At 38.3% G+C, this 15,672-nt stretch overlaps 4 protein-coding genes across 4 annotated transcripts; 2 read left to right on the forward strand and 2 right to left on the reverse strand.

Moving 5' to 3' along the window:
- Positions 1-5,664: 5,664 nt before the first annotated feature.
- Positions 5,665-9,068, forward strand: F4812DRAFT_431617 (zf-MIZ-domain-containing protein). The gene is made up of 5 exons (XM_047934457.1): positions 5,665-6,349; positions 6,748-7,095; positions 7,162-7,472; positions 7,580-7,682; positions 7,734-9,068. The coding sequence occupies exons 1-5, from the start codon at positions 6,208-6,210 to the stop codon at positions 8,402-8,404; spliced, it is 1,575 nt and encodes a 524-aa protein (XP_047789519.1). The 5' UTR covers positions 5,665-6,207; the 3' UTR covers positions 8,405-9,068.
- A 479-nt stretch (positions 9,069-9,547) lies between these two features.
- F4812DRAFT_460050 (transport protein particle component) lies at positions 9,548-10,543 on the forward strand (the record flags this gene model as incomplete). Its single annotated transcript, XM_047937641.1, has 3 exons — positions 9,548-9,837; positions 10,079-10,286; positions 10,412-10,543. 3 exons carry the CDS (start codon positions 9,548-9,550, stop codon positions 10,541-10,543), a joined length of 630 nt encoding a protein of 209 aa, XP_047789520.1.
- A 581-nt stretch (positions 10,544-11,124) lies between these two features.
- Positions 11,125-13,054, reverse strand: F4812DRAFT_431623 (malate dehydrogenase). The gene is made up of 8 exons (XM_047934458.1): positions 12,891-13,054; positions 12,647-12,712; positions 12,548-12,579; positions 12,366-12,476; positions 12,210-12,297; positions 11,686-12,148; positions 11,489-11,633; positions 11,125-11,439 (listed from the first exon to the last, which is right to left on the reverse strand). Exons 2-8 carry the CDS (start codon positions 12,657-12,659, stop codon positions 11,299-11,301), a joined length of 993 nt encoding a protein of 330 aa, XP_047789521.1. The 5' UTR covers positions 12,660-12,712; positions 12,891-13,054; the 3' UTR covers positions 11,125-11,298.
- A 1,089-nt stretch (positions 13,055-14,143) lies between these two features.
- Positions 14,144-15,296, reverse strand: F4812DRAFT_431628 (ribosomal protein L28e). Its single transcript, XM_047934459.1, has 5 exons — positions 15,066-15,296; positions 14,868-14,962; positions 14,767-14,790; positions 14,571-14,695; positions 14,144-14,489 (listed from the first exon to the last, which is right to left on the reverse strand). Exons 1-5 carry the CDS (start codon positions 15,109-15,111, stop codon positions 14,315-14,317), a joined length of 465 nt encoding a protein of 154 aa, XP_047789522.1. The 5' UTR covers positions 15,112-15,296; the 3' UTR covers positions 14,144-14,314.
- Positions 15,297-15,672: the final 376 nt, after the last annotated feature.

Raw genomic sequence — 15,672 nt, forward strand, 5'->3', positions numbered from 1 at the left:
GCTTTTCTCTGGGTTTATTAATAGGTTAGCCTTATCTAAGGCTTTTAACATTTTGTCCATATGTTTTTTATGTTAATTAAAGGTTTTAAAGAAGATTAGGATATTATCTAAATAAACGAAAACTGTTCTTCTTAAAAACTTCCGTAATATAGTTTCGATTATTCCTTAAAATATTGCTAACGCATTTATTAATCTAAATGGCATGACCAAGCATTTATAATGATTAAAAGGGGTTCATATTACTATTTTCCATTTGTCGCCTTTGGCTATCCGAATTAAATGAAAAGCCTCTTTAAGGTCTAATGCTGTAAATCATTTCGCATTCCCTATTATCTCCATTAGACCATTGATATTAAGTAAAGAGTAACTGTTTTATTTAATAATAGAGTTAAAATATTAATAGTTATATATATTTTAATATATTATGTTTCTATTGTCATTTAATCTTAATATCTTATCTCTATTCTTTTTAAGTACTAAAAAGATTAAACTTCTTATTGGTAAATCTGATTTCCGTATATATCCTTTTTCGAGTTTTTATTCAATGATTTTTACTAATGTCTTTTGTTTGTTTACACTTAATAAATATACCTTATTTAATTTAGGTAATTGCCCCTCCTTAAGGTCTATTTGGTGGTCATAAGGTTTATAATTTGGGACTTTTATATTAATATTTGGTTTTTCAGTAAATAATTTTAGGTATTTCTTTTGATATTTCTTTAGTACGTTAGTAAATTTATTATATATTATTTTGATTTTTCCCTTTATTATTTTTTATTGTTTTATTTCTTTAATTAGTTTTGTAGGTTATAATATGTATAAAGGTATTATTTTATAGGCTTTTTCGAAGGCCGCGAATATATGCCTTTTTACTGCTGTACTAAGTCCATTTAAATCGGCTTCTTTCCGATGCTCAGGTTTATAACCTTCCGTACCTGGCTCTGTAGATAGTCACTTAACAGTGTTTTTCTGCTAGTCTATCTTGGGGTTATTAGCTTCTAACCAGGGTTTTTCTAGAACCATGTTGTATTAGGTGTCCATAATATCGAAGGAAATTAAATGGTCTTTTTATTAAATCCGGATCGGAAGATTCATAACTTTTCGCCTAATCTATCTTTTATTATATTTAATAAATTATCTGTCAATTGCTAACCCTTAGTACAGTAATTCCTTCTCTTAATAATTAATTAAATACTTATTAATTATATTAAAGTTAATAATGTTAATTGAATATTTACAATTAACTAATGTTTAGAACCTCTGGTTTTCCTATTCCATTATAACGTATAAGTAATTATTAATAGCTTAAATTACATTGAGATTTAGTGGAACATTCTCTTTATTAGTGTCCTTCTCGTTGAGCTGCCTTTATTATTCTTTAACAAGCTCCACCAGGGCCTTATTAAGTACTCTTAAGTCTTCGTGTCAGTCTATATACTTCCTTAAGGTAATAGATTTATGAATCTTATATATTTTGTATTTGTGTTTGTTGCAGTCTTCCCATGTTCTTCCCTAATATGTGCAGGCTCGAAGTTTATTTTCTATTAGAAAAGCGATGCCGAGGATAATATTATCTACTTATATATTATTTAAAGAAGTTAGTTCAAACTTAATTCGAACTTTACTAATATCCTTACATTAATATATAAGTAAATATCTTTTAACTAATTTGGGCTAAAAGCTTATATTTTCTTTGGTTAAATTATATATCTAATAACAATTATAAAAATATAATATTCATAATAACTTATAATGTTTTTTATATTTTAGATTTTGCTGAAAATTATATATATAAGTCTCTAATCTTAGGTCAGGCTTTTTAATATTAAGGATGGGAATTTATCTATTAGTATCTAACGAACATTCAATTCTAATGGCCTTTTATAAAATATATATTATCCCTTAAATATTAATTTCTGCAGTTTTAAAGTTAGTTTAAGTGACAAGTACTTTCTTTCCCTATGCCCTAAGATATTTATCAATAATAATGGCGATAAACTCTCCTCTTACGTACACTACCTATCGTTCTCGCGATCTTCTAATAATTAAAAAACACTGTATTTCTAATTTCTACAGTTAAATAAGGGTTATAATAATGGGGATTACAGCCACTTAATCCATTAGGAATATATAGAATTTTCGGTCTTCTTTATTTTCTCGTTTGGCAATTTGTTCTTAAATATAGACATAATTATTATATATTAACTACCTTAAATTTATATTAATAATACTGTTATTATATATTTATTAACTTATTATCCATTGTTTTATTTTGTTAGGTTCGTAAAAAGGCCATTTAAATTCTAATTGTTTTATTGCAATTTCTTATTTATTTAGATATTTTATAGTTTTATAAAACTTGTCTTTATTATAATTGTTAATATGGGTTATTGTCCAGATTTTATTCTTTAAATTATTTTTAATAATTATAATGGGTATTTATTCCTTTAAATCATAATTATACTATCTTTTAATATAATTGGGCATCCCTTATAGGCAGTCTTTATCTATATTTTATTCCTTTTTTACCTTAATTATTAATAAAGATAATTAAAATATTAGTTAATTTTTTATTTACCTTTTATTATTATTGAAGTGGCGTGGGTAATCCCATTTATTACATTTATAAATATTTTCTTAAAAGCAATAATTGTTAATAATAATATAATTCTTAATATTTAAAGTAATTTAAAAAATTTGGATATTAAATGCTCTTAAGGATATTACTTTTACGGCTTAAGGCTCGGATTATCCTTTTAATATTTTTAATTATTTATAAAATACTTTATAGTTCTTAAATATATAACCCATTTTATTACAATTATAATATTTAATTTTAATTATATCCTTCTTAAGTTTTTCTATTTTTATTATATTAAAGTTAACTTCTTTAATCTCTTTTTTAGTACAAGTAAAAATAGGCTTTTTAATTTTCTTTTCTTAAAACCTTTTATATAACCTTTTATTGTAAATAATAGCTTATTTAATATATTCATTAATATGTTAAAATTTCTTTTTCTTAAAGATCTTATTCTTAACCTATATAATCAATCTTTTATAAAAGTAGTTAAACTAAATATTTTCAGGGAGTTAGGCAATTACTGTAAGTTGTTTAAACTTAGTGGCATATTTTAAGGCTTTTTTGGTTTGCTTTAGGTTTTGAATAGCTTTATAAGCGTTTTTTTTCTTAAGTAAGTTACTGAATATTAATTGCATTTTATTTTTGAAGTTGGAATATTTGTTAAAAATATACCGGGATTCTTCCATCTCCTCTTAAGTATTGTTAAGATGGTTATTCATAATGAATTAAAGCCATTTAAATGCGCCGCCTTTTAAATATTAACATATAATTAAAACCTTATATTTATCCTTAATAAAGTTACTTTAATAAAAGGTTAAGTAAAGTTTAACTGCGTTAAGTTAAGTCTTTATATCTAAAGTACTATTATATTTAAGTAATAGTAAAAATTTGAATCCTTAATTTGTTAATAATAGGACTATAAGTTTTTATCGTTTTATAAATCGTGGGTCAGAATCCTTATCAAGATCATCATAAGGATTGTCATCTAGATTATCGTTTTTCTTAGTTTTAAGTCCAATTAATTCTTTTTTAAAAGCGTTAACTTTATCCTTAAATTTCCTATGATCCTCATATATATCCCGGAGTCTATCTCTTAGAAGGTTAATTTGCTCTCCCTGGGTTAGGGCCTTTTCTTTTCCCTTGTTAATAGCTTCTGTAATCTCCTTTATTCTTTCTTCGGAGGATCTAACTTAAGATTTAATTTCAACGGGAGTTATGTTATCAATAAGTTCTAATATATAATTAAGGGGTGGTACATCAAATTTATTATATTGTTTTATTTAGTTAGTTTTTATTAAGAGTTAGTTTTTAGGGGATTTGTTTAATAAGTATTTTAAAATAAATAGGTTATAATTAATTTAAGTAAGTAAAGGAATATTGTTGTTAGTACTTATGTTACATTTAACTGGTAACAGTATTAATTAAAGAACTATTAAAATATGACGAACTTATACTTAAGTTTATTAAAGTATAGTAATAGGGGTTTTAATTTTAAGGTAAATAGTAGCAATATAAGTTAAATATTAATAATATATTAAAAATATTTATTAAAAAAGCTTAAAGTCCTTCCTTTTATATAAATTAAATATAAGGCTTAGATTAATAGTTAAAGAAATATAAATAAGTATTTAAATATATAATAATCTTAAATACCTGTAGGCCTCTCTTAGGTCCTAAAGTTATCATGACTTGGGACCTTATTGGATCTGGTGGATCTTTTTAATTAATGGATCCCCTGAGATCCATGAGATCTATGAGAGTCCTGAGATCCATTTACCCGAGGTTCAACCGAAAAAGCGTTGGTTGACATCCCCGCTTCTATACTGGGTATGGCCTCATTGCCTGTTGGTTCGTAACAAATATATATATATATTAATATAAGTTTTTTTTAAAAAATTCTTTTTATTATATAATTAACTTTGTAATTAATTAATTATAAAAAAAATAAAGTAAATAATAATTATATAATATTAATATATAAGCACTTTATTAAAAATAAAGTACTTTATTACTAATATTAATAAAAGAAATAATATATTTACTATTATTATATAAAAGGATATTACATTATTAATTAATTTTAAATAAATTTTTCTTTTTTAAATATTATTAATATATTAATTTCACTTTATTATTATTTACTTTACTTATTTATTACTTTTAACCTTACGTACGTACTTATTAACAGTTATAAAAACGTTAATAAAAAATAATTAAATTAACTTATATTTAAAAAAATAAGTAAAATGTAAAAAGCTTAAAAATGTTATTATGTTATTATAATAATAAGTTATTACAATTAATTATTAATGTTAATTATAATAGGAAATATTAAATAAAAAGTTATTAATTATTTTAAAAATAAAATAATATAATATAAATTAATATAACTTAATTTATAAAATATTTTTTATTTTAAATTATTATAACTTTAATTTTAATTTATTATAAAAATATATAAGCACATATATATATTAATACTTATATATATTAATATATGTAAATATTAATAATATGTATATATTAATTTATATATATAATAATATATATTAATATAAATTTTAAAAATTTTTTATTAAATAATTAATTTCGTAATTAATTAATTGCAAAAAGAAAATAAAATAAATAATAATTATATAATATTAATATATAAATACTTTATTATTAATATTAAAAAAAGGAATAATATATTTATTATTATTATATAAAAAATATTATATTATTAATTAACTTTAAATAAATTCTTTTTTTTTATAAATATTATTAATATATTAATTTTATTCCATTATTATTTACTTTATTTATTATTATTTTACTAGTAATTGTTTTTAATTTTACGTATATATTTATTAATAATATTTAATAATATTTATTATTTTAAATATTTATATAAATATAATTATAAAAAAATAATTTATAATTATAAAATAATTAATAAATTTTAATAAAAGTTAATATAATATTTAATGTTATAAGTATTTTTTTTTAAAAAAAAAACACTTATTTTTTTTCCTTATTATTAAAACTATTTACTTATTTAAACTTAAAGCTTAAAGCTAACAATTTCTATTTCTTTACATACATATTTCAATTATTTCAATGATTAAACCAACGTACCTAAACCCAAACCGATTTCGCTTATTAATGGAATAGTAATTCACGTTTTCTTAGGGGTGGTTATATCAATCTGTTAATTTTAGATTGTAACTTTTAAGTACTTACCTACTTACCTAAGAGTTAAGGTAACTTAGAATTAACTGGGGGAGATTTGCTTTTCTCGGGCGCGATTTGTGGTGCGTGAGAAAGAGAATACCTATCGCATTAGGTACATTAGGTTACCTACATAACGACATACATTACCTAGGTACTATCTAGGTAGGTACCTAGGAGGTAGTCATAGGGGGACTTGAAGGTTTGTTTGGTCAGCCTTACCAGCCTCAGCAGCAGATTTTGGTACCTCCTAAAGCACAGAAATCGAGCCTTCCCCATGAGGCGGCCTCGTATGGTCAACGTGCAACTGCGACTGCAACTGCGACGGCCCCGACTGCCCCGACTGCCCCGACTACCCTGATTGCCCTTTTAACTGCCTTGGCTTCGCCTCGACGGCAGCAGCAGCAACAACAACCATGTCTTCTAGCAATCCCGATATTCGATCACTCGAGCGAATGATATCCACCCTCCTTAATAAACAGTTACAACACATCTGCTCATCCCATGGATTAAGAACAAGTGGGGTCAAGGCTGATTTACAGAATCGCATCAAGAATGGTCAGTGTAAAGATGATAAAGATGGTGGTGCATAGTTTCGAATATGCGAATAGAATCCAATATGAGATGATGGTTTTCCCCAAAGGCAGCAAACCCTGAGACAAAATATGACAAGATATGACAAGATATATATTATCATATTCGATATCATATTCATTATTCTCTCACCTGTTGCGAACTTTCCCCATCTTCGTTTCTACTTCTTCGCCTCTACTTAGCCCTCGTTTCCTCTTCGTTCCCTCCTCGCCTCAATCAACTAAACTACCTCCTACCTACTCTCTGCGATCTTTCGTCTCTGTCAAATTTCGTCATACTCCCCATTTTCTTGGATGATACATATACACTCTTGACTGATACGTTAACGATACCTTCAACTAACACACGTCCCTACTTTATAGCACTCCACGAAAATTATCAATCCGACCCGGCGAGTTATAACGCGATACGCGAAACGATATTGAACATCCGAGGAGGAAACTCTGGTCCACAGAGTATGGCTCCTCCGCCCAGTTTGAGCCCACAGCTTCAGGGTCGCAATCAATACTATAATACGTATGGCTCATACCAACCAACAGGTTCCAGCATGCCGCAACCAAGCCACGGTTATCCCAACGGCAGCGCTACTGTTGACGGGAACGGCACTGGATATCCCGTTGCTTCCCGAGCACATCAATCGGATAATATATTCAAAAATACACCCTTCTACACTATCGAAAAGAGAATAGGTCCTCTTCATACTTGTCCCGGTACGGCATTTCTTATAAAAGGTCTTATGTATCCTTCTCTTGTCAACTCAGCTGACATCTTCTCAGTTATGAACAACCACCGAAATTCCATCACAATAACCTTGAAGGCCAGCGACTATCCAGATATTGCGCGCTGCGCGACATACTCACCTACTAAACTCATGGTATTCTGCGGAAGCGAGAACATGGGACTTCAGGACATTCAGTTCCCTCACCAGTCCGAAATCAAAGTGAATGACGACGACGTGAAGCACAATCTTCGAGGCCTCAAGAATAAACCGGGGTCAACCCATCCGGTTGATATTACCCCCTTTCTAAGGCTGAAGCAGACAAACTATACTAACAAGGTCGAGTTTACATATGCTCTAACTACGAAGGTACGGAAGCCTAAAGCTTCGAGGGAGGCTCAAGTGAGTCAATTCCTGGGCACCAAGTGGTACCTCTACTCACGGTGTATCTCTCTCGCTAACAAGCGTCGAAATAGAAATTCTACCTAGCTTTATACGTCTGTACAACACACCCGATCGGCGAGCTGGTCACGAAGGTTAAGACCAAGAAGATCTCTAAATCTTCGGTAATTCGCGAGAGTACGGCATGTGTTACATCCAATATGAAGTTATATGTTAACCTGCCTCTAGTCTCCAAGAAAGCCAATGATCCGGATGTCGTGGCGACTTCTCAGAACCTATCCCTGAAGTGTCCGCTCAGCTACGCAAGATTAAAAGTCCCTTGCCGAGGAATAACTTGCAATCATATCCAGTGTTTCGACGCGAATTCATTTATGCAGCTGCAAGAACAAGGTCCGACCTGGAGCTGTCCCATCTGTTCTAAGTCCGCGCCCTTCGACACATTAGTGATAGACGAGTACGTGCAGGAGGTTTTGGAAAACACGCCTGAGTCGTGTGAGCAAGTTACCATTGAACCGAATGGTCAATGGAGAATCAAGTCGGAAGATGCAGAACCGACTCGATCTCGACCCCCTAACGGCGCCAAAATAGAGGATGATGATGATCTGTCAATTCTCTCCGATACCCATGCTTTCAGCAGTGGCACGGCTAGCAGTTCAATAGGCGGTTCGAGGAATGGCTTAGGTACACCAAGCCGTTCTTTGCTTAATGGTGGAACGTCCAACGGCAGTCGCCGGGAAACCTCGAATACGCAAAGGTCGGGAAGCAACAAGCGGCCGGCAGAGGTTATCGATCTTACTCTCAGTAGCGATGAGGAAGATGAGCCCGTCCGAGCTTCGAAACGTCAAAATCTAGGACCGACCAACGGTATGGCCTTTCCTTCTGCGTTCGATACGTATTAGGAATATACATCGTGCTCGCGACAGTCGCGCGACGCAATGGATCTTTTCCGACAACAAGTAATGGAAACCGTACAGGAGTGGAAGGAAGTACTTCTGCGAGACTAGGAAGTTGGTTAGTGCTAAGGGGTTTTTAGGACTTGTTAGGTAAAGTGAATAGGAGTATTTTGTACGGCGACGGATATTACGACGGCATTTTCATGAAAAGCATAGTTTGTGGCATGGAATTTGGCATTATCGGAAGCTTGATACGCTGCCTTCTATTGGTCTTTTTTCTTCTTTTTCTCGCCTCTCCGTCCCCGGTTCTTTCTGTACATAGAATGCGATCATCCCCTTGTGCAAGCAAGGTACGGGCATGATAAAGGGGTAGGAGGGGACAGTCACATCGGCGTTGAAGGGTGGAAATACCTATTGCTTTATGAAGGGGCTACATATGGGAGGAGTCGCGATGAAAAGGATCAAAACGAAGCGGTCGGACTCGGTGGGCCCTATAGGTCTTTTAGCCGTTGGTCCTCGTTTTGAAAGTTAATAAAAATCCGATGCATTAACATATTCTGATAGGAGTAACCCTCCTTGTCTACCTAGGTAGGTAACCTACAAGACTTTCTATCATGGTGTATATATATGTGTACCTATAATATATATATATATATAGCGTGTTGTGCTTGTATTGAATACTCGCGGGTAAAAATATTAATGCATTTAAGCGTGGTTTAATTAATATCCGCCAAGCACAAATCCGCTAAGATACCCGGTACTACATTAGGTACGCAACTCACCTTGAATTCCAACAAGCTTCAGCCCTGTCTGTTCCACTATTTTCAGCCTCGAGCTCCGAAGGTATTGGTAACTTGTACCTACTACCTACACATCCAGACATCCCACCTACCTACCTAGGTAACCTATAACAACGAAGTTACCTACCACGAACCATAGCAGTTCTCTAAACCTAGAGATTGGGAGAACATATTGCACCGAGAACCGACGAACGACAACCAAACAAATCCACTCCCAGTCCGTTATCGAACACGCCAATGCGCTGCGCTACTACCGAATAATACGTCTCGGAACATTACGGGCGTCAAGGAGAAAGCGAGAGAGAGAGAGAGAGATCCGAGTAAATAAAAAAAAACGACAAAACGAGACATGTCGTCGTTCGACCAGCCGCTCCCGCCGTTCAATGCCTCGGACCCGACCGCCTCGTTCCTGAGCACCTCGTGCCTCGACTTCCTGATGATCGAGCTGGTGCCCATGGCGTACCGCGTCGCGAACGAGCTGGATGCGCCGGAAGCCGGGGAGAGCGGCGGCGGCAGCGGCGATGCAGGCACGGGGGGAACGGGGGCGCATGCCAAGTTAGACGAGGATGAGGAGCGGGACGCGGTGTTTTTTAGATTGGATGGGCTGGGGTATAGAGTTGGCTTGGGACTCGTTGAGCGGTTCGTTTTTTTCTTTTCTTTTCCCCCTCTTCACTTATCTTATATATCGTGCCATGTCACGTCATGCTCATATCGTATCATATCACCATTCCGTTCCCCCTTCCCCGTTCCCCCTCCTCTTCCTGTTCCCCCACCCTCTTACTCTCTCTCTCTCTCTCTTTCCCTATACTCACTTGCCATACCCTACTCCTCCATATCGCCGTTCCAACCCCCTCCAAAACTAACTAACAACCCTCACCAGCTTCTCCCGCGACCGCCCGCGCTTCAACGACACGCTCGACGCCATCAAGTTCGTGTGCAAGGACCTGTGGATGCTCGTCTTCAAAAAGCAGGTCGACAACCTCAAGACCAACCACCGCGGCGTCTACGTCCTCACCGACAACCTCTTCCGCCCCCTCTCCCGCATGAGCGCCGACCCCGCCGGCCACGCCGTCGTCAGGGCCCAGCCCGTAAGTACCAAGTAACCCAAACCCCTACCCCTACTTTCCATCCAAGACTCCCACAATTTTAGAAAAGAAAAAGAAAAAAAAAAGAATCTCGTTCCCGATCTAACGCATCCATCTCACCCCCCTAGTTCCTCTGGTTCCCCTGCGGCATCATCCGCGGCGCCCTCGCCGCCATGGGCATTGCCGCCACCGTCCAAGCAGAGACTAGCGAGCTTCCCGGCGCCGTCTTCCAGATCAAGACCGCGCCTGTGAAGCAATAGCAGCGTCTCTTCCTCTTTCTCCGTCGGGGATGTTCAACTTGAAACTTTTTGTTATCTAGAACTAACCTAAGGTATTTATTTATTTGTTCCTTTTACTACCTGACGGCATTTTTATGCGCTTGGTTCATTTACCGGAATTCTCAAAGGTGCGGCGCGGCGCGGCGGCGGCGTACAAAGAAGAAGGGAACGGGGATGGTAGGCATGGCAGGCATTGGCATTCGGCATTTAGAAGTAGCGGCGTTCAATGGTGTTCGATGGTGTTTGGTCTCTCTCACTGGTTGTGTTGGTTGATATTTACAAAAACAAATGATGTTACTAAGCATCTGAACTCTCTCCGCGCAAAAGTCTGCCTCGCGTTTATGTAATATACCCCCCCTTCGCCTTCACTCACATCCGTCCCATCCCACCGGCGGAAAGTATTACCTATATCCAGCCTCCTCCACGATCCTCCTTAAATAAAATTTCCCCAAAAATTCTCAAAGCGGACTTGGTATGGATACGATGGAGAGAGAGGGAGAGGGAGAGAGATGAACTGGCTCTCTATTCAGGGCGGCTACGTCACTCTTACAACCTGTGCAATCTCATAGGATCAGTGACTCGATCTCAATTATCGTTCAACTGTCTGGTTTGACTCTTTCTATAAACCACGCCAAACCTATCGGGGAAAATGCTCCCGTGGTAGAACTCATTACATAACAGCAGTGCTAGGCTTCGTGAACGAGGCAAAAATCATCCGGGGATAAATCAGGGGGTAATTACTTTTGAGGGGGGTTGTGAGCGAAGCTAATGCCCTTCTCAATGTTGGTCTTCAGACCTTGGATGGCGACGTCTACCAGAGACTTCTCCTTCTCGGTGATACCAGCAAGAGGGTTGGTGACCTTCTCGGCACCCTTGGGCTATATCATTGTTAGCGCAATTTTACAACTAAATTTAGGGAACACTCACTCCCAGCTCAACAGGGACGGAGAAAAACTCTAGGCCAGTGGCCTTTGCAATCTCTTCTCCGCCAGGGATACCCTTTAGGTAGACGAAGCTGGGCTCGACGAGACCCTTCTCACCCTTGATGGCCTTCAGCACCTTCTCCGCGAAGCTAAAATATGATTAGTCGTTGTTTCTAGGAGAACGAGAAAGATAGATCCTACCGGAATCCGGCGAAAGCCATGGACAAGGTAGCGGAACCAGCGCCGTCCTTGGCTTTGACGACCTCGTCACCGCCGAATTGGACACGGGTGACGAGCGCATCGTACTTGTCATCGGGGATTGTGACACTGGGGCTAACCTTGCTGAAGAGAGGAACGATTGTCTCTCCAGAGTGACCACCAATAACGGGAACGGTTAAATCAGAGCCAGTCTTCTGGCCGGCAATCTCGGCAACAAAGGTCTCGGCACGGACGATGTCGAGGGTCGTAACACCGAACAGTCTCTGGGGGTTGAAGACACCCTTCGCCTTGAGGACTTCGGCGGCGATGGGGACGGTGGAGTTGACGGGGTTAGAGATGACGAGGATGTAGGCGTTGGGGGCAACCTCGGCAGCGATCTCGACCAGACCCTTGACGATTCCAGCGTTGATGTTGAAGAGATCATCACGGGTCATGCCGGGCTTGCCTGTGGGTATGTGTGAGCTATCATGTTACACCGGGTTTGAGGTAATAAATTAAAGACTCACGGGGAATGCCGGCGGGGATGACAATGATGTCCGCATCCTTGAAAGCGATCTTGCCGCCATCATCCTTGGGCAGGTAGCCTGTGACTTTCTATATTTTGTGTCAGCCTTCAGGTATTATTATAATCATTGTGTTCTACGTTGGGGGTAATAGCTTACAGCAGTCGAGGAGATGTGAGAAAGATCGGTAGCGACGCCGGGGGTGTTCACGACATCGTAGAGGGCAAGCTCGTCAATGAGAGGGCAGAGCTTGAGAAGGAGGGACAAGGGCTATTTTTTTTTTTTTTTTTTTAGCTTCAAAAGCTCTTGCCTTATCATATCTGGAATGGATAGTAACAAACCTGGCCAATACCGCCAGAGGCGCCGGCAACAACTAATTGCTCGTCAGTACGGATGTCCTTCAAAGTTAGATCCTTAGATCCGAATGTGATGCTTCATACCAGCTTTAACCATGATTGCGATGTTGAGAGGTTGAAGTTGAAGTGGGGTAAAATGGCTTCAAAGAACTAAGACACCAGATAGGTAGTAAGTATCCTCCAGCTCCAGGCAGAGTAAAAATCAAGTCGGCAAGTTTGTAGTTCGTGGGGAAAAAAAGAAAAGGAGGGAAAGAGGGATTTAGACAAAGTGTTTTTGTAAGATTGAGTATATAAAGATGGGAGAGGTTAGGTTAGGTAGGTAACTTACCCTTGTTTTATATGTATGTAGGGTATCAAGGATGATGAAATCGGGGGAAGTTGAGGTGATACGCAGGAAGGCGGGGCAGAAGGACGTGTAGAGGAAAGAGAATCCACTTTAGCTTTATTGCTGTTTGGCGCTACCCCACCATTTTCCCAGCTTGCCAGGCAGTTCCTACCTCTTTCTGGACGTTCTTGCTATCCCACCAAAAGGAAGAAAGCATTCACAAAATCCCGTGCCTGCATAAGCCAATCACATTCTGATTATAAAGTGGTGTTCCTTCTTTGATTGGTTGTTTGATATCTTGTTTTCGGCATGCACGTTTGTAACTCTTTTGGTCCTTCCGCCGTATACCTACAAAAGTGAATGCGGATATAACCTAGGTACATGCTGGGGAACCACATGCATGAAAGTTTGTTTCTTGGGTACCTAGGTATCTCACAGGCCGACGTACCTAACTGATAGCCAGGGGGGGTCAACTATGTCCGACGATGCTAAGAATTAACTGCGAAATACTAGATATTTTTAGGTACTAACCTTCTCAGCAATCCATGCTGCCTTCCATCCTATTTCCCCTAACCCGAGGCAGGTATTGTCCGGAATGGAATTACCTAACTTCTCCTCTGTCTTACTCACGGATAGATACCTAGGTAGCTTGCATCATAGGTTAGGTACCTACTTGGAAGCCGTTTCCCGAGGTTCATTTCTCAGTACTAGACAAAGTCGGACAAGGTCGGACGGGATAAAATCACGCTCCTTCATGTTTTTGATAGGGGTTTGGTTTTGGTTATTTTGAGAAGCATGAAGCTCTTCCGGATTACCCCTAACTTTAGGTAATTGCCAAGATAAGGTACCTGACCTGACCTTACCTTAGCTATACCTACACTTATACACCTACCTTACCTTACCTACCTAAGGTACACAGGTTCATCCATGGATGTATGTAACGAACAAAGCAACAGTAAAATAGCTCAACCCATATCTGTACATACCTACCTTAGTTTAGGTAGATATGTATGCACTTTGCCTAGGAGCTCAGGTTTACTGAAACACACACCGCCCCCGCCGAGCGCCCGCCATAACTACCTAGGTAGGATCGTCCGGATAGTTATACCGGATTAGACTGAGGGTTATCTTGTATGACTTGGCTTTCTATAGGTAAGGTACCTAAGGTAATACTACTACCTGCATACCTACCTGTCATGAATATAGATGAGCAGCATGCGAGATAAGTTACGAATCACATATGGAAAATGGAGGCATTTTTCGTTCGAAGGGTTTTCCTCAAGACGCCTTGGAAACTTGGATTGACTACCAAAAAAATGCATACCTATGCCTTATTTGCCGGCCGGCCTTAGTTATCTCTGCAGTCATTACCTTAGGTAGTTAGGTATTCCATCCATCTATCACACCCCCCAGGGATTATACAACGCTTACGACTCCGGGGCGGCGGCCTTCTTGGCCTTGGCGCCTCGGGGCTTCTTCTCGGGGGTGGGCTTGGGTTCCCGCTGGGACCGGCGGATGGCAGAGACGCGGGCGACAGCAGCCTCACGAAGGTCGGGTCGGTAGCCGGACTTGGCGGTCCTGCTGGCGACGGCCTTGTAGATCCTACGTAGTCGTGCGCGTTAGCGAGCGAACTTCCAGTTAGACATTGGTGGGTTATGTTATATATCCCCGGAGAAAACTGACTTTCGTGTGGGCTTGCCGCCGTGGTAGACGACCTCGGTGATGGACTTGGCGGGCTTCTGGACAGCAGACTCCTTCTTGCTGAGGACCTTGACACCCTTCTTCTCCGCGGGATGGATACCGATAGCCTGATTTCCCAATCGTGTAAGTCTCTATTGCGAAATATCGATTCGTAGTATTGCCCTTCTATTCATCATACCTTGGTGTTCACGAATCCGGCATGCTATTAATATCTTGTTAGCCAACTTTCCAACTTTCAAAATAACCTCTAAAATTGTATTTAAATATTTAAATTCTTACCTTGCGGTTGTGGACGTTGACCAGGTTAAGGGGGTCTCGGGAGAATCGAACACCGCCGAACTCCTTGCGCCTGACGAGGTAGGAGTTGTTGTTGCCTATATATGTCAAAATAACAAGATATTAGCCCTCTGCCACCCAAAGCACCCCCCCAAAAAGCCTAACAACACATGGAGGCCGTAATTTAGTCGTAGAACTTACGGACAAGTTCCCAGACGAGGTCTGCGGAGACGTTGTTGGTAGCCATTTTGTATGGGGGTCGGGATCGTGGGATTCGCGGGAATGAGGAGGTTTCGATGGACCGGAGTTCTGCTCTATCGTTGTCGACCTTGAACGATTTCGAAAAGTTCACGAAGCGCAAATCGTCGAGTGTGGGAATCGCTTAATTGGCCGTATCGGTGTTAGCGTCTACCTTAAGGTAGATGCAATGTATTTCGTACCTTGTGGATGCTTACGTCACCTGCAATCAATCAACTATTGCCCACTTCAATTAGGTACCTCCTAGATAAAACGGGCACTGGGGGGAACACGTAAGACGCACGAGCCACATACATCGTCATATGTATTTCCTGCACTTCTAAGTAGTGTAGCACCTAGAGCTCCACTTCTCCCCATTCCACTAACAACTTCGAACTGCATGCAACTGCGAGAAGACCGTCTCTTCCGATGGCCTTCCACGTAAAAAATTAATCACGATACCCTTACCTTAGGTACTTACTTCTTCGAACTCGGCTTCTTTTTCTTCTTCTTCGCAATTGCTATCGCCATTCACTCTCTCTTCCTTTTCTTTTCCTGTGTGTTTGTGTGT

This window comes from Daldinia caldariorum (genome assembly GCF_022478825.1).
Source record: "Daldinia caldariorum strain CBS 122874 unplaced genomic scaffold F4812scaffold_10, whole genome shotgun sequence".
NCBI lineage: Eukaryota > Fungi > Ascomycota > Sordariomycetes > Xylariales > Hypoxylaceae > Daldinia > Daldinia caldariorum.

Excerpts from the sequence above, each read along its gene's own strand:
- F4812DRAFT_431617 (XM_047934457.1), top strand. The coding sequence starts at position 6,208 with ATGTCTTCTAGCAATCCCGATATTCGATCACTCGAGCGAATGATATCC. Across the intron at positions 6,350-6,747 it reads ACAGAATCGCATCAAGAATG|CACTCCACGAAAATTATCAA; the intron begins GTCAGTGTAAAG and ends CCTACTTTATAG. Across the intron at positions 7,096-7,161 it reads TCCTCTTCATACTTGTCCCG|TTATGAACAACCACCGAAAT; the intron begins GTACGGCATTTC and ends ACATCTTCTCAG.
- F4812DRAFT_431623 (XM_047934458.1), bottom strand. Across the intron at positions 12,298-12,365 it reads CTCACATCTCCTCGACTGCT|AAAGTCACAGGCTACCTGCC; the intron begins GTAAGCTATTAC and ends CACAAAATATAG. Across the intron at positions 11,634-11,685 it reads ATGGCTTTCGCCGGATTCCG|CTTCGCGGAGAAGGTGCTGA; the intron begins GTAGGATCTATC and ends ATCATATTTTAG.
- F4812DRAFT_431628 (XM_047934459.1), bottom strand. The coding sequence starts at position 15,111 with ATGGCTACCAACAACGTCTCCGCAGACCTCGTCTGGGAACTTGTCC. Across the intron at positions 14,963-15,065 it reads CCTCGTCTGGGAACTTGTCC|GCAACAACAACTCCTACCTC; the intron begins GTAAGTTCTACG and ends TGACATATATAG. Across the intron at positions 14,791-14,867 it reads TCAACGTCCACAACCGCAAG|CATGCCGGATTCGTGAACAC; the intron begins GTAAGAATTTAA and ends AGATATTAATAG.